Raw genomic sequence first — 20,576 nt, forward strand, 5'->3', positions numbered from 1 at the left:
AACACCCCATAATGTAAAAGTGTAATTATGTTTTTCGAAATGTTTGCAAATTAATAAAAAATTAAAAGCTGAAATGTCTTGGGTCAATAAGTATTCAAACCCTTTGTTATGGCAAAGTTCAGGAATAAAGATTTGCTTATTAACAAGTCACATAAAACCTTGCATGGATTCACTCTGTGTGCAATAATAGTGTTTAACATGATTTTTTAATGACTACCTCATCTCTGTACCCCACACAATTATCTGTAAGGTTCCTCAGTCGAGCAGTGAATTCAACCACAAAGACCAGGGAGGCTTTCCAATGCTTAGCAAAGGTAGATGGGTAAAACATCTACAATAGCAGACATTGAATATCCCTTTGAGCATGGTGAAGTTATTATTACACTTTGGATCACTACAAAAATACAGGCATCCTTCCTAACTCAGTTGCCAGAGAGGAAGGAAACCGCTCAGGGATTACACCATGAGGCCAATGGTGACTTTAAAACAGTTACAGAGCTTAATGGCTGGGATAGGAGAAAACAGAGAATGGATTAACAACATTGCAGTTACTCCACAATACTAACCTAATTGACAGAGGGAAAAGAAGGAAGCCTGTGCAGAATACAAATATTCCAAAACATGCATCCTGTTTGCAACAAGGCATTAAAGTAATACTGCAAAAAATGTGGCAAAGCAAATCACTTTTTATCCTGAATACAAAGTGTTACATTTGGGGAAAATACAATACAATACCACTCTCCATATTTTCAAGCATAGCGGTGGCTGCATCATGTAATGGGTATGCTTGTAACCGTTAAGGACTGGCAAATTTTTCAGGATAAAAAATACATGTAATGGAGCTAAACAGAATCCTGGTTCAGTCTACTAACCACCAGACACTGGGAGATGAATTTACCTTTCAGCAAGACAATGACCTACAACACAATGCCAAATCTACACTGGAGTTGCTTACCAAGAAGATAGTGAATGTACATGTAAGACCTGAAAATGGTTGTCCAGCAATGATCAACAACAAATTTGATAGAGGTTGAAGAATCCAGGTGTGGAAAGCTTTACCCAGAAAAACCCACAGCTGTAATCGCTGCCAAAGGGGATTCTAACACGTATTGATTCTAACATGTGGTTGAATAATTATCTAATCAGCATATATTCATGTTTTATTTTTCAGAATTTTTTTTACGAATTCAAAAAATGACAATGCAATCCATTTGACTACCACTTTGTAGCACAATTTTTTGTTTTTGACAAAGTCAAGGTGTATGAATACTTTCTGAAGGCACTGTAGGCTACTACGTCACATCCTCTGGGATTTGATCTGTTAACCTATAATGTCCATCAGTCTATGAACAATACACTACTATGCTTTTGATTATAACCATACACAGCTTTGGGGCACCGCAACATAACCTACCACTACAGTATAACACCAAACCCCTATATAGCCTCTACATGTACGTACTCGATGCATCACTGCAATGCTAAATGCCAGACTGATGTGACAAATCCATATCTGTCGGCAGGGCAGTGAACTCAAAACATGGTGGTGTCAGGGGAATCACTCCAACCGCAGGGAAGCACAACAACCCCATGGAAAAGGAATACAAGCTCCTGACAGTGGAACGAAAAGCAACCCAATCTGATCATGCGGATTAATAGGTCAAACTAGCAGATTAATAGGTCAACTGAAACTTGCCTCTTTGTGTGTTTTTGTCGTCTGTGGTGGTTAACCTAATACAATGTCCTGTCTTGTCCGACGAGTGACTGTGATTCTGGGACAAGCTGGCAGGGAGCTGGACGTTCCTCCCCTCCCCTCTGGCTCTGCCAGCAGTGTATTAAAATAAATCTGTGCACAGGTCCCACCCCTGCATGTTTGCCAGACATTACCTTATACAAGGCTGGCTCCAGTGCATTCCTCTGTCTCCCCTAGCCTGTCAGCAGCTTTTAACCCCCCTGCTGCCCCTGTCCTCATCCCTCCCTTCACCCTGGTGTGGTTCTGTCTCTGTGTGTACACGATCTCACATGACTCAACAAAACTCTGGGCCTGGAGAGGGCTGTCCAGAGCCTTTCCCAGGAGGACGAAGAATGACTTTGTGTAAGGGACCCGGAGCTCTGCCGGTAATTTGGCTCAAATTACCCGCTTGTCAAGCCTGGTGAATTTGGCTAAAAATGAAAGAAAGCGGAGCCCACGACAGGCGGATGAATGAACCCAGCGGTCCCCCCTGATAACTGGCCTCCCAGTTCCCCCCGCGCCACGCAGCGTCTCCGGGAGGACCCGCTCAGCTCGGAACAAAGATGTTCTAATGCTGGGCACGGCTCAGAGTGCTGAGAGCATTCCAACAACAAACATTCCCCTTTTCTCAACAGAGGAGAGTACTGAAAGAGAAAGGGGGGTAGCAGAACGAATACATGATGAGCCAAAGTGAGAGGGAATTCCTGTGCTTTCACTCACTCTCCCCATTTGCCCCTCCTGTAAACATTCCCACTCCAAATTTATAAAAGAGACATCACTCCAAAACAGAGCAGCAAACTCAGAGCCAGCCTCCAGAATCCAACCGAAACAAACATGAACACAGCAGATAGACAGGCCATACTTTCTCTGGGCTCTGAGAGAGAACTGAAGACCCCCATCTGGCCATCAATCGGAACAGTCTTAAGTCTTAAGTCTTAAGTGTGAGGAGTAGCGGTCCTGGCGCTGAGCAAGAGACGTAAGTGCTGCTAATGCAATGAGGAGTGTCCTGACGTGGAGCTCCTTTAAATAATTTCATAGCTGTTTACCGTATATGTTCAGCTCCTATGAGGTCTGCACGGGTGTTCCAGACTGCCATCTGGTTTCTATTTGGAATTGCAGATACAGTGACAACGCTGGTAGTGGCAGAGGCTGTGAAATTAGTGCATTTTCAGCTTTGCAACAGGTCAGTCCCGGATGTCGGGTTTACCTCACACAGCAAACACACACGCACACAGTCACAAGATGGATTGTTGTGACGAGATCCTACCTCATTTCGCCTCACAGGCCAGGCTACCCAAGAGCATCCTGAAACATCATCCTCACCTAACAAAATACCTAAATGGCAAGAGGAGATAAGTGGCACAGAAGGTGTTAAAAATAGGCCTCTCTGGGACAGATACAGACAGTTTTCTTTCTGGCATTTACACTCTTGCGTGGTGACTCTTGCGCGGTGCCTATGTAGCTGAGGGAGAATGTCACAGCACCGCTGATACAAATGGTGCACTCCAGACAAGATGCTGAACAACAGCCACTGAAAACATACTGTCCGTCTGTCTGAGAGGCTCGGCTTCCAATGAGAACAACAAAAACAAAAACATTCTCACAAATGCCTTTGTCTCGCTGATACAAAGTGTTCCACAATGTCTAAATGGGGCTAATGTTATCTGTGAGGCATAGACAACCCTGAAAAGACCTGGGATCCTGCCTTTTCAGATAGAGGTATTCTTTGTTTTGTTTTTTTATGTCAGTACTGCTATACATGACATCTTACCATGTAAAGGATCATGAAAACATTACATCACACCAGAAAAGTCCAAGTGAGAAATCAAACCTTGACAGGTGCAGTTTACTGCACATCAGTCAATGCCTTCTGAAGGAAAGGGAAGACAGAGGGAGAGAGAATCCCTGAAAGCCATTTGTTTAGCAGAAGACTTGATTCAATAGATGAAATAGACATCTGAATCACACTCCGGAGGTCGAGTTTATTCTCCAACCCATAAACAATGAGCACTGAGTCATGTTATAGTATGAGCCATTTCTTCTGCGTAACGATGAACTATAACAATTCTAATTTTGCTATGCTCTTGGTTTTAAAGAGGGAACTGAGTGTTTCCATTAATTTTATCTCACAATATTGTAACTTTAAATTATCCAGTGATATTTGCATGCCATGATATTTGGAATAAATACAACTTTATTTAAACTACTTTGCCCTTCTCAAATTGAAGCCGGTTATAAAACGCATTTGTTCTCATACAATTGATTGATTCAAAGATATTCCCAATGTATAAAATGGCATCATATCTCTCTCTCAGTGTCACACCCACATGCAACATGCCTCAGAGTGCCACAAACAATGGCCTCTTTCACTGCCTTCCCCATGCTGGATGAGAATAGGTGCGCCATGGGAGCCAGACTGCTTGCTTGTAGTGCATGTGGATAATTGTGAGACATTCAAGGAATCCAAGCATTGGTTAATGTCCCTTTAACTCACAGGCATCTGCTCTTGAACTATACGGTTCAATTAGCCCCCCCAAAAAAAGGTTGCTTTGCAAGATAGGCATCATGGAATAAAACAAATGAATCAGGACATTTGGGTTGAGACAGACCTTGCCACTGATCCTAAGGCACTAGCATGTACTCTGAGCAGGTCTTAGCCATGTTACATAGCTGCCTAGATGCCATCCAGGTGATCCGAGGCTAATCGCTCTTCTGGGTTGTACTCCTACTATAACCATTAGCATTAGCTCTAAGCTACAAACCTTGTATATGAGACTAACAGCAGTGAGACACAATGATCCATTTTTTAAAAACCTTTATTTAACTAGGCAAGTCAGTTAAGAACAAATTCTTATTTACAATGACGGCCTAGGAACAGTGGGTTAACTGCCTGTTCAGGGGCAGAACGACAGATTTGTACCTGGTCAGCTCGGGGATTTGAACTTGCAACCTTCCGGTTACGAGTCCAACACTCTAATCACTAGGCTACCCTGCCGCCCCAGGGGTGTGTAATTGTACACACTTTGCCATTATTTTTTACAACACATACATTCAATGGGATCTTATATCGGAATTGAAATATTTAAAAAGAGTGAATTGGGAAAAGTATATGAATTAATTGTTGTTTCTGTTAAATGTTTCTACATAAATTTGGCTACGGCCAAAATTCTAGCACCTGCAGAGGAAGTCACAAAAGGAAGCTTGATTTCCGTAGCAATTTGTTTTATGAATAAATTGAATCGCTTAAATATATTTAGTCTGTCTGAAAATGTGTTGCAGTGAACTCTGTCAACTAACAGTTGACAACACAGTTCAACTTGGGGTATAATTCCTAGAGACTACATTCATCCGACTACCAAGGATTTCTTAAAGAGTTTTGTGGCTCAACATCTCTCCTCCCAGCTTTGCCGTAAACCAGGGCTCCGTGAATTAGGTTGAGATAGACCTGTCTATTTTCTTCTGCTTCTTCTGATAAGCTAAGCAACTGAGGACATCTTTCTTACTACGCAGTTCAAAAACATTGGGGGAAAATTAAACCCAAAGAAACGTATTTCTAGCAAGTAACGTGTGCTGATGAATATGACTTTATAAACATAATACTAGATAAGTGGTAAATAGTCGATAGACGCTATTGTCAAAGTAGCAATAAAAAGTAGCATTTGTGACCACAAAATACTTTGCTGTATAACATGAAAACAGCTTCCTTGACAACATAAATGTTACTTTGAGAACATCGGTTACTTACAGGTTTGTCGTCCATGGTGTTAGTAATCAGTAATAAGTCATTCACCAGCAGCAGTGACTCTATAACACCAGTCGCACTGCTATGTAAAGGTGTTATGCCAGTCATTTGATTGGCAGCTCAGGGGTCTGTAGTGTGGGCTTCATGTATCACTCTCACACACACACACAGACACACACACACACACACACACACACAACTCCTCGCAGTAGCACTTCCCATTGGCTTATGGCCCAGACCAATGGCAAAGACTCACAACCAAATATGTGTGATGTCAATGTAACTATCTTATCACAACTGAAATAAAACATTCCAAACACAAGCGCACATAAAGATCACGAAGCACAGATGTGCCTACGTAGTTTATGTTACGCTACAATTTACCCTTCAAACAAAAACCTGATCAAATCTGCACCATCATCACATCATAACAACAAAAGATCTGCTAACAGTTATAACTTTGATGTGCACCAAACAGGCGGCAAATCAAATTGAAGAAGCTTGTAAAACGCAATACTACTCTATAAATTGGACTGTGCATGATAATCAAACCACTGAACCAAGAAAGGTGCTTAAAGAGCTGCAAACGTATAGTAGTATGGCGTAGTTTACTGGGGCTCAGTCCACTGGATTGATAGCAATCTATTGATGAATCACACTGACTTTACAATGCTTCATGGCTACTCATTACCCTGTTCAAACAGATGACACAATGTCAATTATGAATACAGTAAGAGAACGCTAAGCTAACCTAAAAGTGGATGCTAATTATGATTAGGACTAATTTGCTTCCTCCCCTTTAAATACAGCGTCTGAGAGTAAGATGAAAGAGATGCGGCGCAACAGTAATCCAGCTGAACCTTATCCATCTTAAAGCCTTTCGTGCATGCGGCACTATCGATCCAGATCCTCTCTGTCGGTGAAGGAAAAAACACGGCGAGAGGAGCTATTGTCTCGAGAACGAGCGGGAGAAAAGAGCAAATGCTATTGACGTGGCCATAGATACAACTGAGAATTGATTATACGACAGAATTATCAAGTTAATTCATCTAAAACTATCCTCCGTTGTGTTCAAAGTAGTGCTGAGCAATTAGTGCATTTTGAAGTCGGTTCGGTTTCGGTTCAATATTTATTTTTTTAATTATCACGGATTTTGATTTTGGGTTTGGATAATTATTCTAGACATTAAATGCAATATGTGGGTTGAATGCTGTGACTGCCAGTCTGCCACAGAACAGCGCAGACTGGCTCTAACCAGAATAGAAAGAGGAGTGTGAGGCCCCGTTGCACAACTGAGCAAGAGGACAAGTACATTAGTGTCTAGTTTGAGAAACAGACACCTCACAAGTCCTCAACTGGCAGCTTCATTAAATAGTACCCGCAAAAACACCGGTCTCAACGTCAACAGTGAAGAGGCGACTCCGGGATGCAGAGTTCCTCTGTCCAGTGTCTGTGTTCTTTTGCCCATCTTAATCTTTTCGTTTCATTGGCCAGTCTGAGATATGGCTTTTTCCTTGCAACTCTGCCTGAAAGGCCAGCATCCCGGAGTCGCCTCTTCACTGTTGATGTTGAGACTGGTGTTTTTGCGGGTACTATTTAATGAAGCTGCCAGTTGAGGACTCTGTTTCTCAAACTGGACACTAATGTACTTGTCCTGGTTGCTGATAATGGGCCTCTGTACGCCTGTGTAGATATTCCATAAAAAATCTGCTGTTTCCAGCTACAATTGTCATTTCCAACATTAACAACATCTACACTGCATTTCGGATCAATTTGATGTTATTTTAATGGACAAAAATGTAGCTTTTCTTTCAAAAACAAGGACATTTCTAAGTGACCCCAAACTTTTCAACAGTTGTGTATGTAGATAAATACATGAACATTTATTAATTGTGTGGACTAAAAGAGACTCAAAAGGGAACATCACATTTGTAACAATGGGGGTGGTTTTCCAAGCAACATCCTTCAACATCCTATTTAATCTAAAACATACATCAAAGATCCACCACCATATTTTACAGTAGGTATGGGGTTCTTTTATGCTCATGCGTTCTTATTTCGACGTCAAACACAACACTGTGGTGCGTGGCCAAAGAACTCTATTGTTATATCATCTAACAAATGTAAACGCCTGGGACCTCATGTATAAATTTTGCGAACGCACAAACCATGCCACAAAACATGCGGGTGCCAGTTTTTCACATAGAAGTTAGTGTTTATAAAAAACGAACTTGACGTGAGAATGTGCTTAACCTCCCGCAAACTTTAGACCATGCATATGCAAAGTCTGTAGTGGTTGAAGTATTGCATGGCAAAAAGGCAAAAGCCGTTTTGTCACATATCACAATGCCACAGATGTCTCAAGTTTTTAAGGGGGTGTGCAATTGGCATGCTGACTGCGAAAATGTCCACTAGAGCTGTTGTTTTTTAATGTTCATTTTCTCTACCATAAGCCACCTCCAACAGTGGGTGGGCCTGGCTCCCAAGTGGGTGGGCCCCTGCCCAGTGATGTGAAATCCATAGATTAGGGCCTAATGAAATGATTTAAAATGACTGATTTCCTAATATGAACTGTAATTATGTAAAATCTTTGAAATCGTTGCATGTTGCATTTATATTTTTGTTCAGTATATTTAGGTCAAATAGGCATCTACAGTGAACTCCAAAAGTATTGGGACAGTGACACATTTGTTGTTGTTTTTGCTCTGTACGCCAGCATTTTGGATATGAAATGATACAAGATGAGGTTAAAGTGCAGATGCTCAGCTTTAATTTGAGGGTATTTTCATGCATATCGGGTTAACCATTTAGAAATTACAGTACTTTCTGTATGGGACCAAACATATTGGGACAAATTCACTTACGTATATGTATATTAAAGAAGGTCAAAGTTAAGTATTTAGTCCCGTATTCATAGCACGCAATTTACTCTACAAACTTGTTGGATGCATTTGCTGTTTATTTTGGTTGTGTTTCAGATTACTTTGTGCCCGATACAAATCAATGGTAAATAATGCATTGTGTAATATTGGAGTACTTTTATTGTAAATAAGAATAGAATATGTTTCTAAACACTTCTCCATTAATGTGGATGCTACCATGATTATGGAAAATCCTGAATGAATTGTGAATTTATTTTTTATTTAACCTTTATTTAACTAGGCAAGTCAGTTAAGAACAAATTCTTATTTACAATGACAGCATAGGAACAGTGGGTTAACTGCCTTGTTCAGGGGCAGAACGACAGATTTTGAACTTGTCAGCTTGGGATTCGATCTAGCAACCTTTCGGGTACTGGCCCAACACTCTAACCACCTGCCGCCCCTGCCGAATAATGATGAGTGAGACACACAAATATAATACCACCTCCAAAAATGATAACCTCCCATGTTATTGTAATGGTGAAAGGTTAGCATGTCTTGGGGGTATGATATTTGTGCGTCTGTAACTTTCTCAATGATCATTATTGAGAATTCTTGGTTCAGTCTATTCATATTTAAGCAATACGGTTTGAGGGAGTGTGGTATATTGGCCATATATCACAAAGCCCCGAGGTGCCTTATTGCTATTATGAACTGGTTACCAACATAATTAGAGCAGTTCAAATAAATGTTTTGTTGTACCCGTGTACGGTCTGATATACCACGACTGTCAGCCAATCAGCATTCAGGTCTCGAACCACCCAGTTTTTAATGCATGTTATAGGATGGTAATACAGAATGACAAGTAGCCACGTTAAGAATACTCTGTACAGGAAGAGCTACATTCCAAATGTCAAACTCCATTGTGGATTTTACTGAGCCATACTTTAATGTTTTCCATTCCACAAGTGTGCAAAACGAAATGGAAAATCCATCCTTTTATCCGTGGTTCTAACTTTCACTCTCTCTTTTAAAACACGCACCATTTTAAAATGGTAAATGTTCATATTTAATAATACTAGCAAAATTGTATTTGTATACTCTTTGCTATTATTTTTCTTGATGGGAGAGTTGAATGTTCTGTTCCAAATGTGTTTTCTTTGCTACACTTTTGTTTTTTTTTCGAGAAAACACACCACACACAAAGCTCCTCCACCAATGACAGCCTATTGTGAGGCGGAGAGAGAGCTGCCACCGCAAGGCAAATCCTGTTGATCTGGTCGTGAGCCAACTGGTTTACAGTATTTCAACAGGAAGTGGGCACTACGCCCCTGCTCCTCCACGCCCACCTCCTCTCTTTCCGCCCTCCTCCCAACCACCTGTGCAAGTCTCACAGGATGAAGATCCCCAACACCCACCAGTCTCATAAACACTAGCTAGGTCTACAGCTGCACCATACCCAAAACCACACTACGTACGTGTTTGTCTACTTTTACACTCCACTGCTTCGATTTCAATGATTTCAATTCAAATATTGTTCTGTATTTTTGGAACTTGTATTTTGACCGTAATAAAACACATTTCAAACATTTTTTTGAATAACTGACAGTAACTGCATGATTCTAAGTATGAAATGGTTATACTTGTTTAATTGCAGGGGCAAATCAATGAAGTAGCCTACACATGAAAACAAATAAAGAGAAGTTCCATGAAGCTGATTCATAGATAATCATTATTATGTCCTGACTTGTTTATCTTGACCCTGGAGAAAGGGACTCATTCGAGTAAGAAAAAAAATATTATTATTCATACAGCGTAAATCATCAGACACAGATGTTGGAGCTCTGTGTTAACATCCCCTCACACACACACACACAGGGAATATTTTGTTTTTCGGGCGAGCCGTTCTGATATGCTAAGCAGTACTAATAAATACGTCTAGAAGGAATGGTGACCTTTGCCAAAGCCAAGGGTTACCTCAGAGTTCACAGTAACGGCTGACTTGCCCTGGGCCTGGGTCTGGCAGACAGACAACAACAGACTGCCACGGGATCATCCCAGCTATCCCTCTACTCTCCCTCCCTCACTCCCTCGCTCGCTCCCTCACTATAACAATGATCTCACTCCCCTTACCAGGACTCCACTGATTGTTTTAAATACCTTCCACTCTCCAATGCTTGAAAGACTGCTGCCCCCCCCCATCGACTAAGGAGAGAAACAGGAAAAGGGGGGAAACAAAATTATCCTGGCAGGAAACGTTGGGCCCTCTAGCCACCCTGGGACTCGGGTTCACTCAGGTATCAACCTATATTATTTTAAATGACCGACAACGACGACAAAACCCTTGTAATTTAATAAGGCTCGGTGAGAGAGAGAGCACACATGGAAAAAATATCCAATTCTTTTACTGAAGAATTGCTGTTGGCAGGATTGTGAGGAATCCGATGATGACATGGGTTGCCAAGGTGAATGAAGTGAAGGAATACCTCAACACCTAATACCATATCTCTGGTGAAATGAAGATTATGGAAATATTGACAGTATGCCTGTGGACTGTTCATTTGAGATTTTGCAGGTCTGTTGCATCACTCAAATTACATTTTACAATATCATCTTTTTTAGATTTGCACTTTTAATATTATCTATAATCAGAGAGGAAACAAAGAGACCAAAGATAGCCCTGAAGGAGCTGCAAAGCTCCACAGCAGAGATTGGAGTATCTGTCAATAGGACAACATTAAGCTGTATACTCCACAAAGCTGGGCTTTACGGAAGAGTGGCCAGAAAAAAGCCATTGCTTAAAGAAAAAAATAAGCAAACATGTTTGGTCTTCGCCAAAAGGCACGTGGGAGTCTCCCCAAACATATGGAAGAAGGTACTCTGGTTAGATGAGACTAAACTTGAGCTATTTGGCCATCAAGGAAAACGCTATGTCTGGCGGAAACCTAACACCTCTCATCACCCCGAGAACATCATCTCCACAATGAAGCATGGTGGTGGCAGCATCATGCTGTGGGGATGTTTTTCATCGGCAGGGACTGGGAAACTGGTCAGAATTGAAGGAATGATGGATGGCGCTAAATACAGGGAAATTCTTGAGGGAAACCTGTTTCAGTCTTCCAGAGATTTGAGACTGGGACGGAGGTTCACCTTCCAGCAGGACAATGACCCTAAGCATACTGCTAAAGTAACACTCGAGTGGTTTAAGGGGAAACATTTAAACGTTTTGGAATGGCCTAGTCAAAGCCCAGACCTTAAACCAATTGAGAATCTGTGATATGATTTATAGATTGCTGTACACCAGCGGAACCCATCCAACTTGAAGGAGCTGGAGCAGTTTTTCCTTGAAGAATGGGCAAAAATCCCAGTGGCTAGATGTGCCAAACTTATAGAGACACACCTCAAGAGACTTGCAGCTGTGAAACAAGGGCACTGCGTTCATCCACCTCTGGCCTGCTCGCCTCCCTACCACTGAGGAAGTACAGTTCCCGCTCAGCCCAGTCAAAACTGTTCGCTGCTCTGGCTCCCCAATGGTGGAACACACTCCCTCACGACGCCAGGACAGCGGAGTCAATCACCACCTTCCGGAGACACCTGAAACCCCACCTCTTTAAGGAATACCTAGGATAGGATAAAGTAATCCTTCTCACCCCCCCCCTTAAAAGATTTAGATGCACTATTGTAAAGTGGCTGTTCCACTGGATGTCATAAGGTGAATGCACCAATTTGTAAGTCGCTCTGGATAAGAGCGTCTGCTAAATGACTTAAATGTAAATGTAAATAGTGATGCATGTTCAAGTTTTCATTTTTTTTTTGTCTTATTTCTTGTTTGTTTCACAATAAAGTGGTAGGCATGTTGTGTAAATGAAATTATACAAACCCCCCCCAAAATCTATTTTAATTCCAGGTTGTAAGGCAACAAAAAAAGGAAAAATGCCAAGGGAGGTGAATACTTTCGCAAGCCACTGTATATTACGACAAAGCATGATGTTGACATGCAATAGTTGATGTGATTCGTGTGTGCCACTCGTGTGACTCCGACTGTATGTCCTCCCTCACAGGTTTGTGTAGACCCTGTGCAGAGATACAGCTTAACTCTACTTAAAGCCCACACATTAGCTTTCTGGCACACCCCTCATTGATGTGCTGCACATTTCTCTGCACAACAATACGTCCTGTATAATGCTGAACACCAGCAGAACAAAAGAGATTGTCGCAGGGATAACAGCAAGGATGTGACCTCAGGCTAAATAGGAAGACAACAGAACAGAATTCTTTTGTCCTGACATCGTGTCAGGCTGTGGCCACAACACAATCAGTTAGCGTCCGACAGAGATAATATAGAGGGTAACCTTCACAAAAAAAGAGTAGCCCTCGCAGACTCATGCTTTGAACTATTGAAGAGGAAAGCATTAGCAGTGTAAAACAAGTCGTGAATGAGGACGCGCTGAGTAAGTTAGAGACAGGCAGGCGAGTGATTAATAAAACGTCTAGATGCCATAAATCGGACTGGTGAGCCCCTCTGCTCCACTAGGAGCTGAAAGTAAGGCAGTGTAAGTTGGTTGGTTTAGCAATGGGAGGTTGACTGGGTGGATGAGTGAGCGGTCGGTCATTGGTCAGAGGGGCTCCGGTTCGCCTCCGCATTTGACTCAGCTGCTGCAGATGGAAAATGCTGACAGGCGGGAGGGGATGGCTCTAAATTTAACTAGGAGGAGTATGATCTATTGCGTTCCCCATACCCAACACAGACACCCTGCAGACAAGATCCAGTTCTTCTGCCTCAAATTCACAGCAAAACAGCCCTAATTTCATAAGGTGTGTAACATGCATGTCATCACCACTATGAGAGGAAGGCCCCCAAGGGAGTAGACAACACCTGGAACAGAACTGGGTGTTTTGCTTTGCTCTAAATATAGAACAGGCATCTTAGGAACACTAACAAAGGCTTAGGAAACGAAACAAAATGCAGACAGGGATTTGTCATCTAAATTATACAACTACTCCCATGACACACTGGTTCATTTGCTCTTTTCCTTAGCATTTGGCCGTTCCTTAGCTGGATGTGGTTCTGGTAAAGAACCAATGCCTGCCTGGTGCATGTTGGACTGTAACTGTGCTGCTGACACAGTCAGACAAATAGGCCCAGCTGAGGCTCTTGATGTGGTTCCTATGCCGCCATTTTCCGAGTCAACTACAGAAAAAAATGACTTGCATCATCACGTACGTCACTCAAGTCCTCTGATGCTTAAGAGGAGAGGACCACACACAGTGGCAGGGCTGGTGAAAACATGCACAGCCTACATGTAAATGCTCAATTTTAAGACATGTAGCCATGCACTCTCACGTGATACCATACGAAGATATACAATTGAGCAAATGCACAGAAAACAATGGTGTGAAAACATAATTAAAACAGACATTGACAGTGACACTGAATGCCATTGCTATACATCTACAAGTGGAACCGAAAAAAGGGGTTTGATTTCAATGGAAGTGGACAGGAAATGCAGGTGTTGGTATTGACTTCCCATTTAAGAAGCACACTAGTATCCCATCACCAATACAACAACGGTCGTACTGTCAAGCAGCAGCTGAAAGGGACTCCTTTGGCATGATACTCACGCCTTTGCCCTCAGATAAGAGCTGATCATTGAGGCTCTTCAGTGACACTTGAGGCTGAGAGCACTGCAAGCCCACTCCTTGGCATAGTCTTGTCTCACCAGAGAGCGCGAGAACACTCCTATGGTTGGCGCCTTTTCTGTGAGGGGCTCACCGTGTCCAAATGGCAGCTGTGCCGGCTTTACCACGCCCGCTCCTCACACTCCCCCAGCCCCCTCTACGCTTTACAAAGGAAACCAGAAGATCCAGCAATGTGAGGAGGACACTTCCAAGCACACAGCACCTCCAAGCACACAGCCATGCCGAGCGCCCATTAGGGAAAGTGATCAAACACGGTGGCGTCTTCCAATTCACTTCTGAACAAAGACATCACTGCAAAGTGATCTGAAAGGCCTCATTACTACTTCTCCTTGAGTGATTCACTTCATTGGATGTCTATTATTTTATGTGACTAGTGGTTCCATCATCGTCCCTAGTCTCTGTTGTTTTCACTTCAGCCCAATTCAGACCAAATGTGAGTAAGTTAGTTTGCTGAAATCCGTTTTGCACAATTAAAAAGTAATGGATGATCACGGGATGGGTTCCTAATGAGCATTAAGTTAACTGTCTGCGTCAAGGCCTGGGGCCACGTGGTGGGGCTCTGAGGTGATCTAGTCAGTCACTCTCATCCTGGTGGAAAATACAGCAGATGATCACAGACAGTCTGATTACACAGTCACCGGGGTTATTTAGGGGTCTTGATAATCTCTCGCAAGCAGTATAAAAACTCCAAGCAAAACAGAGCAATCAGTATCGTTCCTGTAGCGTTTTGCGTGTGATGTGTTGTTGGCACTCTGTCTGTGATATGTTTTACTGTCACATACACCGGATAGGTGCAGTGAACTGGAAGGGAACACAGTGAGGGGCAGGCAACACAGGGCTGTTTCATGGAGGGCATTGCAACCGCAGATGGAGCTGGATCTGGCACGATAATGAAGTCTGATTTCACGAGAGAGAGAGAGAGAGAGAGAGAGAGAGAGAGAGAGAGAGAGAGAGAGAGAGAGAGAGAGAGAGAGAGAGAGAGAGAGAGAGAGAGAGAGAGAGAGAGAGAGAGAGAGAGAGAGAGAGAGAGAGAGAGAGAGAGAGAGAGAGAGAGAGAGAGAGAGAGAGAGAGAGAGAGAGAGAGAGAGAGAGAGAGAGAGAGAGAGAGAGAGAGAGAGAGAGAGAGAGAGAGAGAGAGAGAGAGAGAGAGAGAGAGAGAGAGAGAGAGAGAGAGAGAGAGAGAGAGAGAGAGAGAGAGAGAGAGAGAGAGAGAGAGAGAGAGAGAGAGAGAGAGAAATAAAAGCCCTTGGCCTGAGTTGCATGATCTTAGAGTTCTCCCAGCAGTGCTGTCCCATCTATGGCTCCCACTGGCTGGAGCCCAGTATAACAAACATGCCTTTGTACTGACGTAGGTGAACTATGGGAGCACGTTTTTTTTCGTACTCAAGACTGTGATTAGAGATGTTGACTTTTTGCTGGTAGGGGTCCCTTAAAATGCCTGGAGGGATAAGAACAACCCCTTAGCGTGGCAATCCGCAGTTGAAACAATTAGAAAAGGGAATCCCCGCCGTTGTTTTGGTAAAAAGCTGAAGGATGGGCCTGGAGAAAATGTAACCACTATCACATTCCTAGTCAGAGCTATGGATGCAAGGACTGACCATCCAAGATATCAAAATTATAGTTTTATTCTATGTTTTAAATGATCATAAGCACATTTTGAGGCTATTACAGGGTTTGTTTACATTGACAATGTTTACATACATTTGAGTTAAACAAGCTTATATTTTGGGTTCTGATGGGGTGTGACAGTTGAACTAAACTCATGAGACATCTATAATTATATAGCATTCATAATTTATATGTAAAAAAATGTATGTAGCAGCTACAGACTGCCCCTTTAATGACGCCGAAAACAAAGTTGTATGTGTGAAAACTTGCTCAAGACAGATACATTTCATTTGCCTTTTGATTGTTCCCTTGTAGAAAAACACCTATTTATTTTCCTACAGACAGTTCCATTCATGTGCATAATATACCTAATATCTACAGTGGCAAGAAAAAGTATGTGAAGCCTTTGGAATTACCTGGATTTCTGCATAAATCGGTCATCAAATTTGCTCTGATCTTCATCTAAGTCACAACAATAGACAAACATAGTGTGCTTAACACACAAATGATATTGAATACATAATTTAAACATTCACAGTGTAGGTTAGAAAATGTATGTGAACCCCTAGGCTAATGACATCTCCAAAAGCTAATTGGAGTCTGGAGTCAGCTAACCTGGAGTCCAATCAATGAGACGAGATTGGAGATGTTGGTTAGATCTGCCCTGCCCTATAAAAAACATTCACAAAATGTGAGTTTGCTATTCACAAGAAGCATTGCCTGTTGCCTCAAACAAAAGAGATCTCAGAAGACTTGCATAAAGCTGGAAAGGGTTTACAAAAGTATCTCTAAAAGCCTTGATGTTCATCAGTCTGCAGTGAGAAAAATTGTCTATAAATGGAGAAAGTTCAGCACTGTTGCTACTCTCCCTCTACATGCAAGGTACAGGGCATTGCTAACATGGCAACATAAGACACCATTATTGTTGGAACACAGTTGAGGCTGATTACCACAAAGCAACGGAAACACAAAGAGGAGTTAGTATGTATGAGTTAGTATGTATGAGTTAGTATGTATGAGTTAGTATGTATGAGTTAGTATGTAGGCCTGGTACTTCTGCATTTAAGGACGTGGAATGAGAATGGAAAGTCTGCATGGGAGGGACAAGGTGTCAGGTGAAGAGATCTTGTTCAAGTGTGGGATTTCAGCGGTGGTTAGGCGCTGGGAGGGAACGCTACTGGGACTCATTATGTGTGGATCCTCAAAAAATCTGTCCCCGTCACAAATGGCACCCTATTTCCTACATAGTGCACGACATTTGACCAGGTCAAAGGTAAGTCAAATGTAGTGCACTATGTATGGAAAAGGGTGCCATTTGAGACGGGGACAGTCAAATTCAGACAACTTCCCTAATAGTCTAGCCCTGCATGAGAGGGATATTGACCAGTCATCATGTCTGTCATTATGTGATAAACAGTGAGTTGTGAGGGAAACTTGGATTTTATGATAATATTGGAATATAAGGTATGTGCTTTTTTCTTCTTTGTCTTCGAGGTAATAGAAGTAGCTGGACTCTCGTAATTACTTTGACTGTAAATGATGCTGTTGAAAACAGTTACAATAATGCAACAACAGCAAAAAACGTATAAAGGAAAGAAATGTTCCAACCAAAACAAATTCATCAAAGCACACACACACACACAAATGGCTATATAATGTCTGATGTAGGTTGTTGGTGTGATATTGCATCATATACTGTATCCAGCCAAGGTTCACTGTCAATGCCTCAAATGATAGATTCAGATTCACTGGGTAAGTGAAGCATACACTGACACTAATAGGGGAAGCGTGCGCATGTACAAAAGATAAAGACGGCAGAACAATGGCATCATATCTGCAGCACATGATTACACAAGTGCTACAGAGCGTGCATTGCCATATTGATTGATAAAATGCGCATCAATTACACCAATGGGATAGAAGCATAGTTTAAAAGTGTATATTTTCTACTGTTGTGTTTCTTGGTTCAAGAACAGAGGAAATGTAATCCAATTAGATAGCCTATACCGAGGCCTATGAGTTATAATGGTGTTATAGCCTTCTCAAGCGTTAAGGCTCAATTTAATGGGAAATTAGTTTTCAAAATTACATACATCAGTCCAAATCATGAATGATCACTGAAAACATATTTTCAACGCGCATATTCATGGCACAATCAGCCACTGTTGTGCCATGAGCAGTAAGGTTGAAATGCACTAGTAGACAAAGGAATGTCTTGATCCTCTAGGTGCATGTCACACTGCTATAGGCTACAAACTGCGGTAACACCGCATTAAAATGTCAACATCGTTCATTTGAAACGCAGCGCTTATTTTTCCAGACATATTCTCATTTGACAACACATGGCCGATGTTAGAGATTAAAATGTAGTTGTTTTGTAAGGCTATGGTGTCATTCTTTGGAAATTGCCAACGCATCGCAAACCCAGATTGCCTAAATGTGCGTCGCGGAGAGAACACACATGCCACTTTCTTATCACAGCCGAGCGCAGCAAACGTGGTCGCCTTTGCACAGCATGCGAGAGAGATGGTGTGTAAACTATAGTAGCCTAATGGACGGATCAGAGCCGCTGTCCGTCGGTGATTTCAAGATGAGGACAAACAAAGCCGCTAGTCACTGCACCAATTATCCCATCGTCAATTAAAACGTCAATAAAAACATTGAATAGAAATAATGAAATTATGGGAAATAGGCTAAATATGTATAACGGCAATAATTCCCTCCACGTTGTTGCCAATGTAAAGTGAGTGATGACAAAGCACGAGGACCGTCCGTGGGTAAAGGCGAAGCTTTTGTGGCAGGTAGGCTATACAGTATATCGTTTCTCAAACCACATTGCTGTAGGAAATACTGGGCTGCTATGAGACCAGGCTGAGGATATGAACTATTGTAAACACATGTAACCTCAATTAAACTTGAGTTAGGACTATAATGCAAATATGGAGAGGGGGGATCACATTCCCCCGGTTTCACTGAAATATATGTTCTGGCTCTTTAAATGGCACCCTCGGGCTATTGAGCCGATTGCATTGGCTGCTGAACCAAATAAAGCTCGCAGTCCTTACACAGCAAATATTTCGCTGATTTTCTGTGGATTAATGGGGCGGTTGTAGTATAATGGATACTAGTTTTACATGAGTGCAATTCAGCCAACTGTTGCCAAATTGCTTTTGTTACTCAAAAGCAACAAGTTACACTGTAAAATGTATGCGAGTAAATTATTTTTTAACATCCGATTCGTCGCAGGAGCACATTGGGTAGCTTTAAAGAATATAATATAATTACTAAATAACATAATACTAGCCTAACAATAATGATACTAATCATAATCATTATTATCGTCAATGGAATTTGTCAGTTCGAGTAGCCTAATCTTTAATGTGTAAGCTATACTCGTAAATGTAATTGCATTGCACATTTGAATCACCCCGAGTTCATTTCTGCAGTGAATGAGGGCGGGAGTTCGGACTGGGGGTATTTGCCTTCACCATGGCCCATTAAACGGTTAAGGCCTTTGCAAGTGACAGCTTCTTTTCTCTCCGCGAAAACAAGAGTCATGCCTAACCCAGACGTTCCTCCTCCTCTTCCAGGATAGCAATGCATTCACTACTCTCAAATCGGAGGGAGCTCAAATCGGACTGACTCAGATCATAACAGGATGTGGTATAGCCGTATGTTTCACTCTTAAAACGAGTGTTCACAATCAAAACTAGGCTAATAGCTACAACCAGACAAAAATGATCAGATGCATGCCGCCAAGTGTTGGAGATTTACGCATGTATTATTTTGGAGAGGTTTTCATATCTTCGAACTCCAAACATGAACAGTCCTCTCACCGTACAAGTTTGGAACTCCATTCGCCGTTATAAACATACTATATATAGTCTATTCGAGCACTTGCACAATAATTAAATAATTAAGACATTCGATAACACACATTTCAGTAAAAAGGTTTAAATATGCATGCAGCTCACCTTTCAACTTTCGCTTGTTTTCTTGTAATCCAACCTTTTTGTCCGTTTAACAAATATTTTTTATCACATGGTGACTTCCTTGCAGTTTCCTAAAGCCCCCGACTGCAGGGAGAATACCTTTACTTTACACTATTCGTTTATTTCTTTCTTTTTTTAAATTAAGTTTTGTGGTTATAAAAAGTGTTGTTGTTCTTCTTCAGCAAATGTCAGTGTGTGTGATGATCCTGTGCAGCGTGCTGCTCCGTCTCCGCTGTTTATTACACTCGAATGGAACGCCTACTCTGAATGGCTACATTGTTGACATTGGGCCACTGACGTCATTCTATCCCTCATTCACAACATTACGCCGTGCAGATTGCGTTGGCGCCCCGGGCTGTAGGCACATACTCAAAAAAAATATCCGCAGTTGAGGTTTGTGAATTCCTATTTCGAGAGCGCGCAGCGCGCGACCTTAATATGTCCAAGCAGCCTCTGTTAATATGAGCAGTTGTATTTTTTATATTTTATTTTACCTTTACTTCACTAGGCAAGTCAGTTAAAAACAAATTCTTATTTACAATGACGGCCTACCCCGGTCAAACCCTCCCCTAACCCGGACAACACGGTAGCGTTGGACTTGTAACCGAAAGGTTGTAAGGTCGAATCCCCAACTGAGGAGGTAAAAATCTGTCATTCTGCCCCTGAACAAGGCAGTTAACCCACTGTTCCTAGGCCTTCATTGAAAATACGAATGTGTTCTTAACTGACTTGCCTAGTTAAATAAAAAATAATTGTGCGCTGCCCTATGGGACTTCCCATCCCAGCCATTTGTGATACAGCCTGGGATGGAACCCGTATATTGCCATGACTTATACAATATACAGGGCAATTAAGGAACATGCAATGATGGGCATAGTTACAGTTCTAAATATATATTCCTTTACAAAGGAGGATATTTAAACCACATACAAGACACCACC

The 20,576-nt window shown here is 41.9% G+C and overlaps 1 protein-coding gene across 8 annotated transcripts in view; it reads right to left on the reverse strand.

Annotated features, from left to right (window-relative positions):
- Window positions 1–19,868, reverse strand: part of LOC118383970 (transcription regulator protein BACH2-like) — a 102,770-nt gene extending 82,902 nt beyond the window's left edge. For 5 of the 8 annotated variants that reach the window (XR_008140761.1, XR_008140759.1, XR_008140760.1 and 2 more), the window contains exon 1: window positions 5,478–5,625. Coding sequence is in view for 2 of the 8 variants with exons in the window: in XM_052523456.1 (XP_052379416.1) it covers window positions 5,478–5,582 (105 nt within the window). In the remaining 6 variants the exon portion in view is untranslated. Of the gene's footprint in view, window positions 1–5,477; window positions 5,626–19,617 lie in introns of those variants that run through there. The other 3 variants (XM_052523457.1, XM_052523459.1, XM_052523455.1) reach the window with 1 other exon arrangement.
- Between the last annotated feature and the right edge of the window lie 708 nt (window positions 19,869–20,576).

Source organism: Oncorhynchus keta, chromosome 8 (assembly GCF_023373465.1).
Source record: "Oncorhynchus keta strain PuntledgeMale-10-30-2019 chromosome 8, Oket_V2, whole genome shotgun sequence".
In the NCBI taxonomy this organism is placed as follows: domain Eukaryota; kingdom Metazoa; phylum Chordata; class Actinopteri; order Salmoniformes; family Salmonidae; genus Oncorhynchus; species Oncorhynchus keta.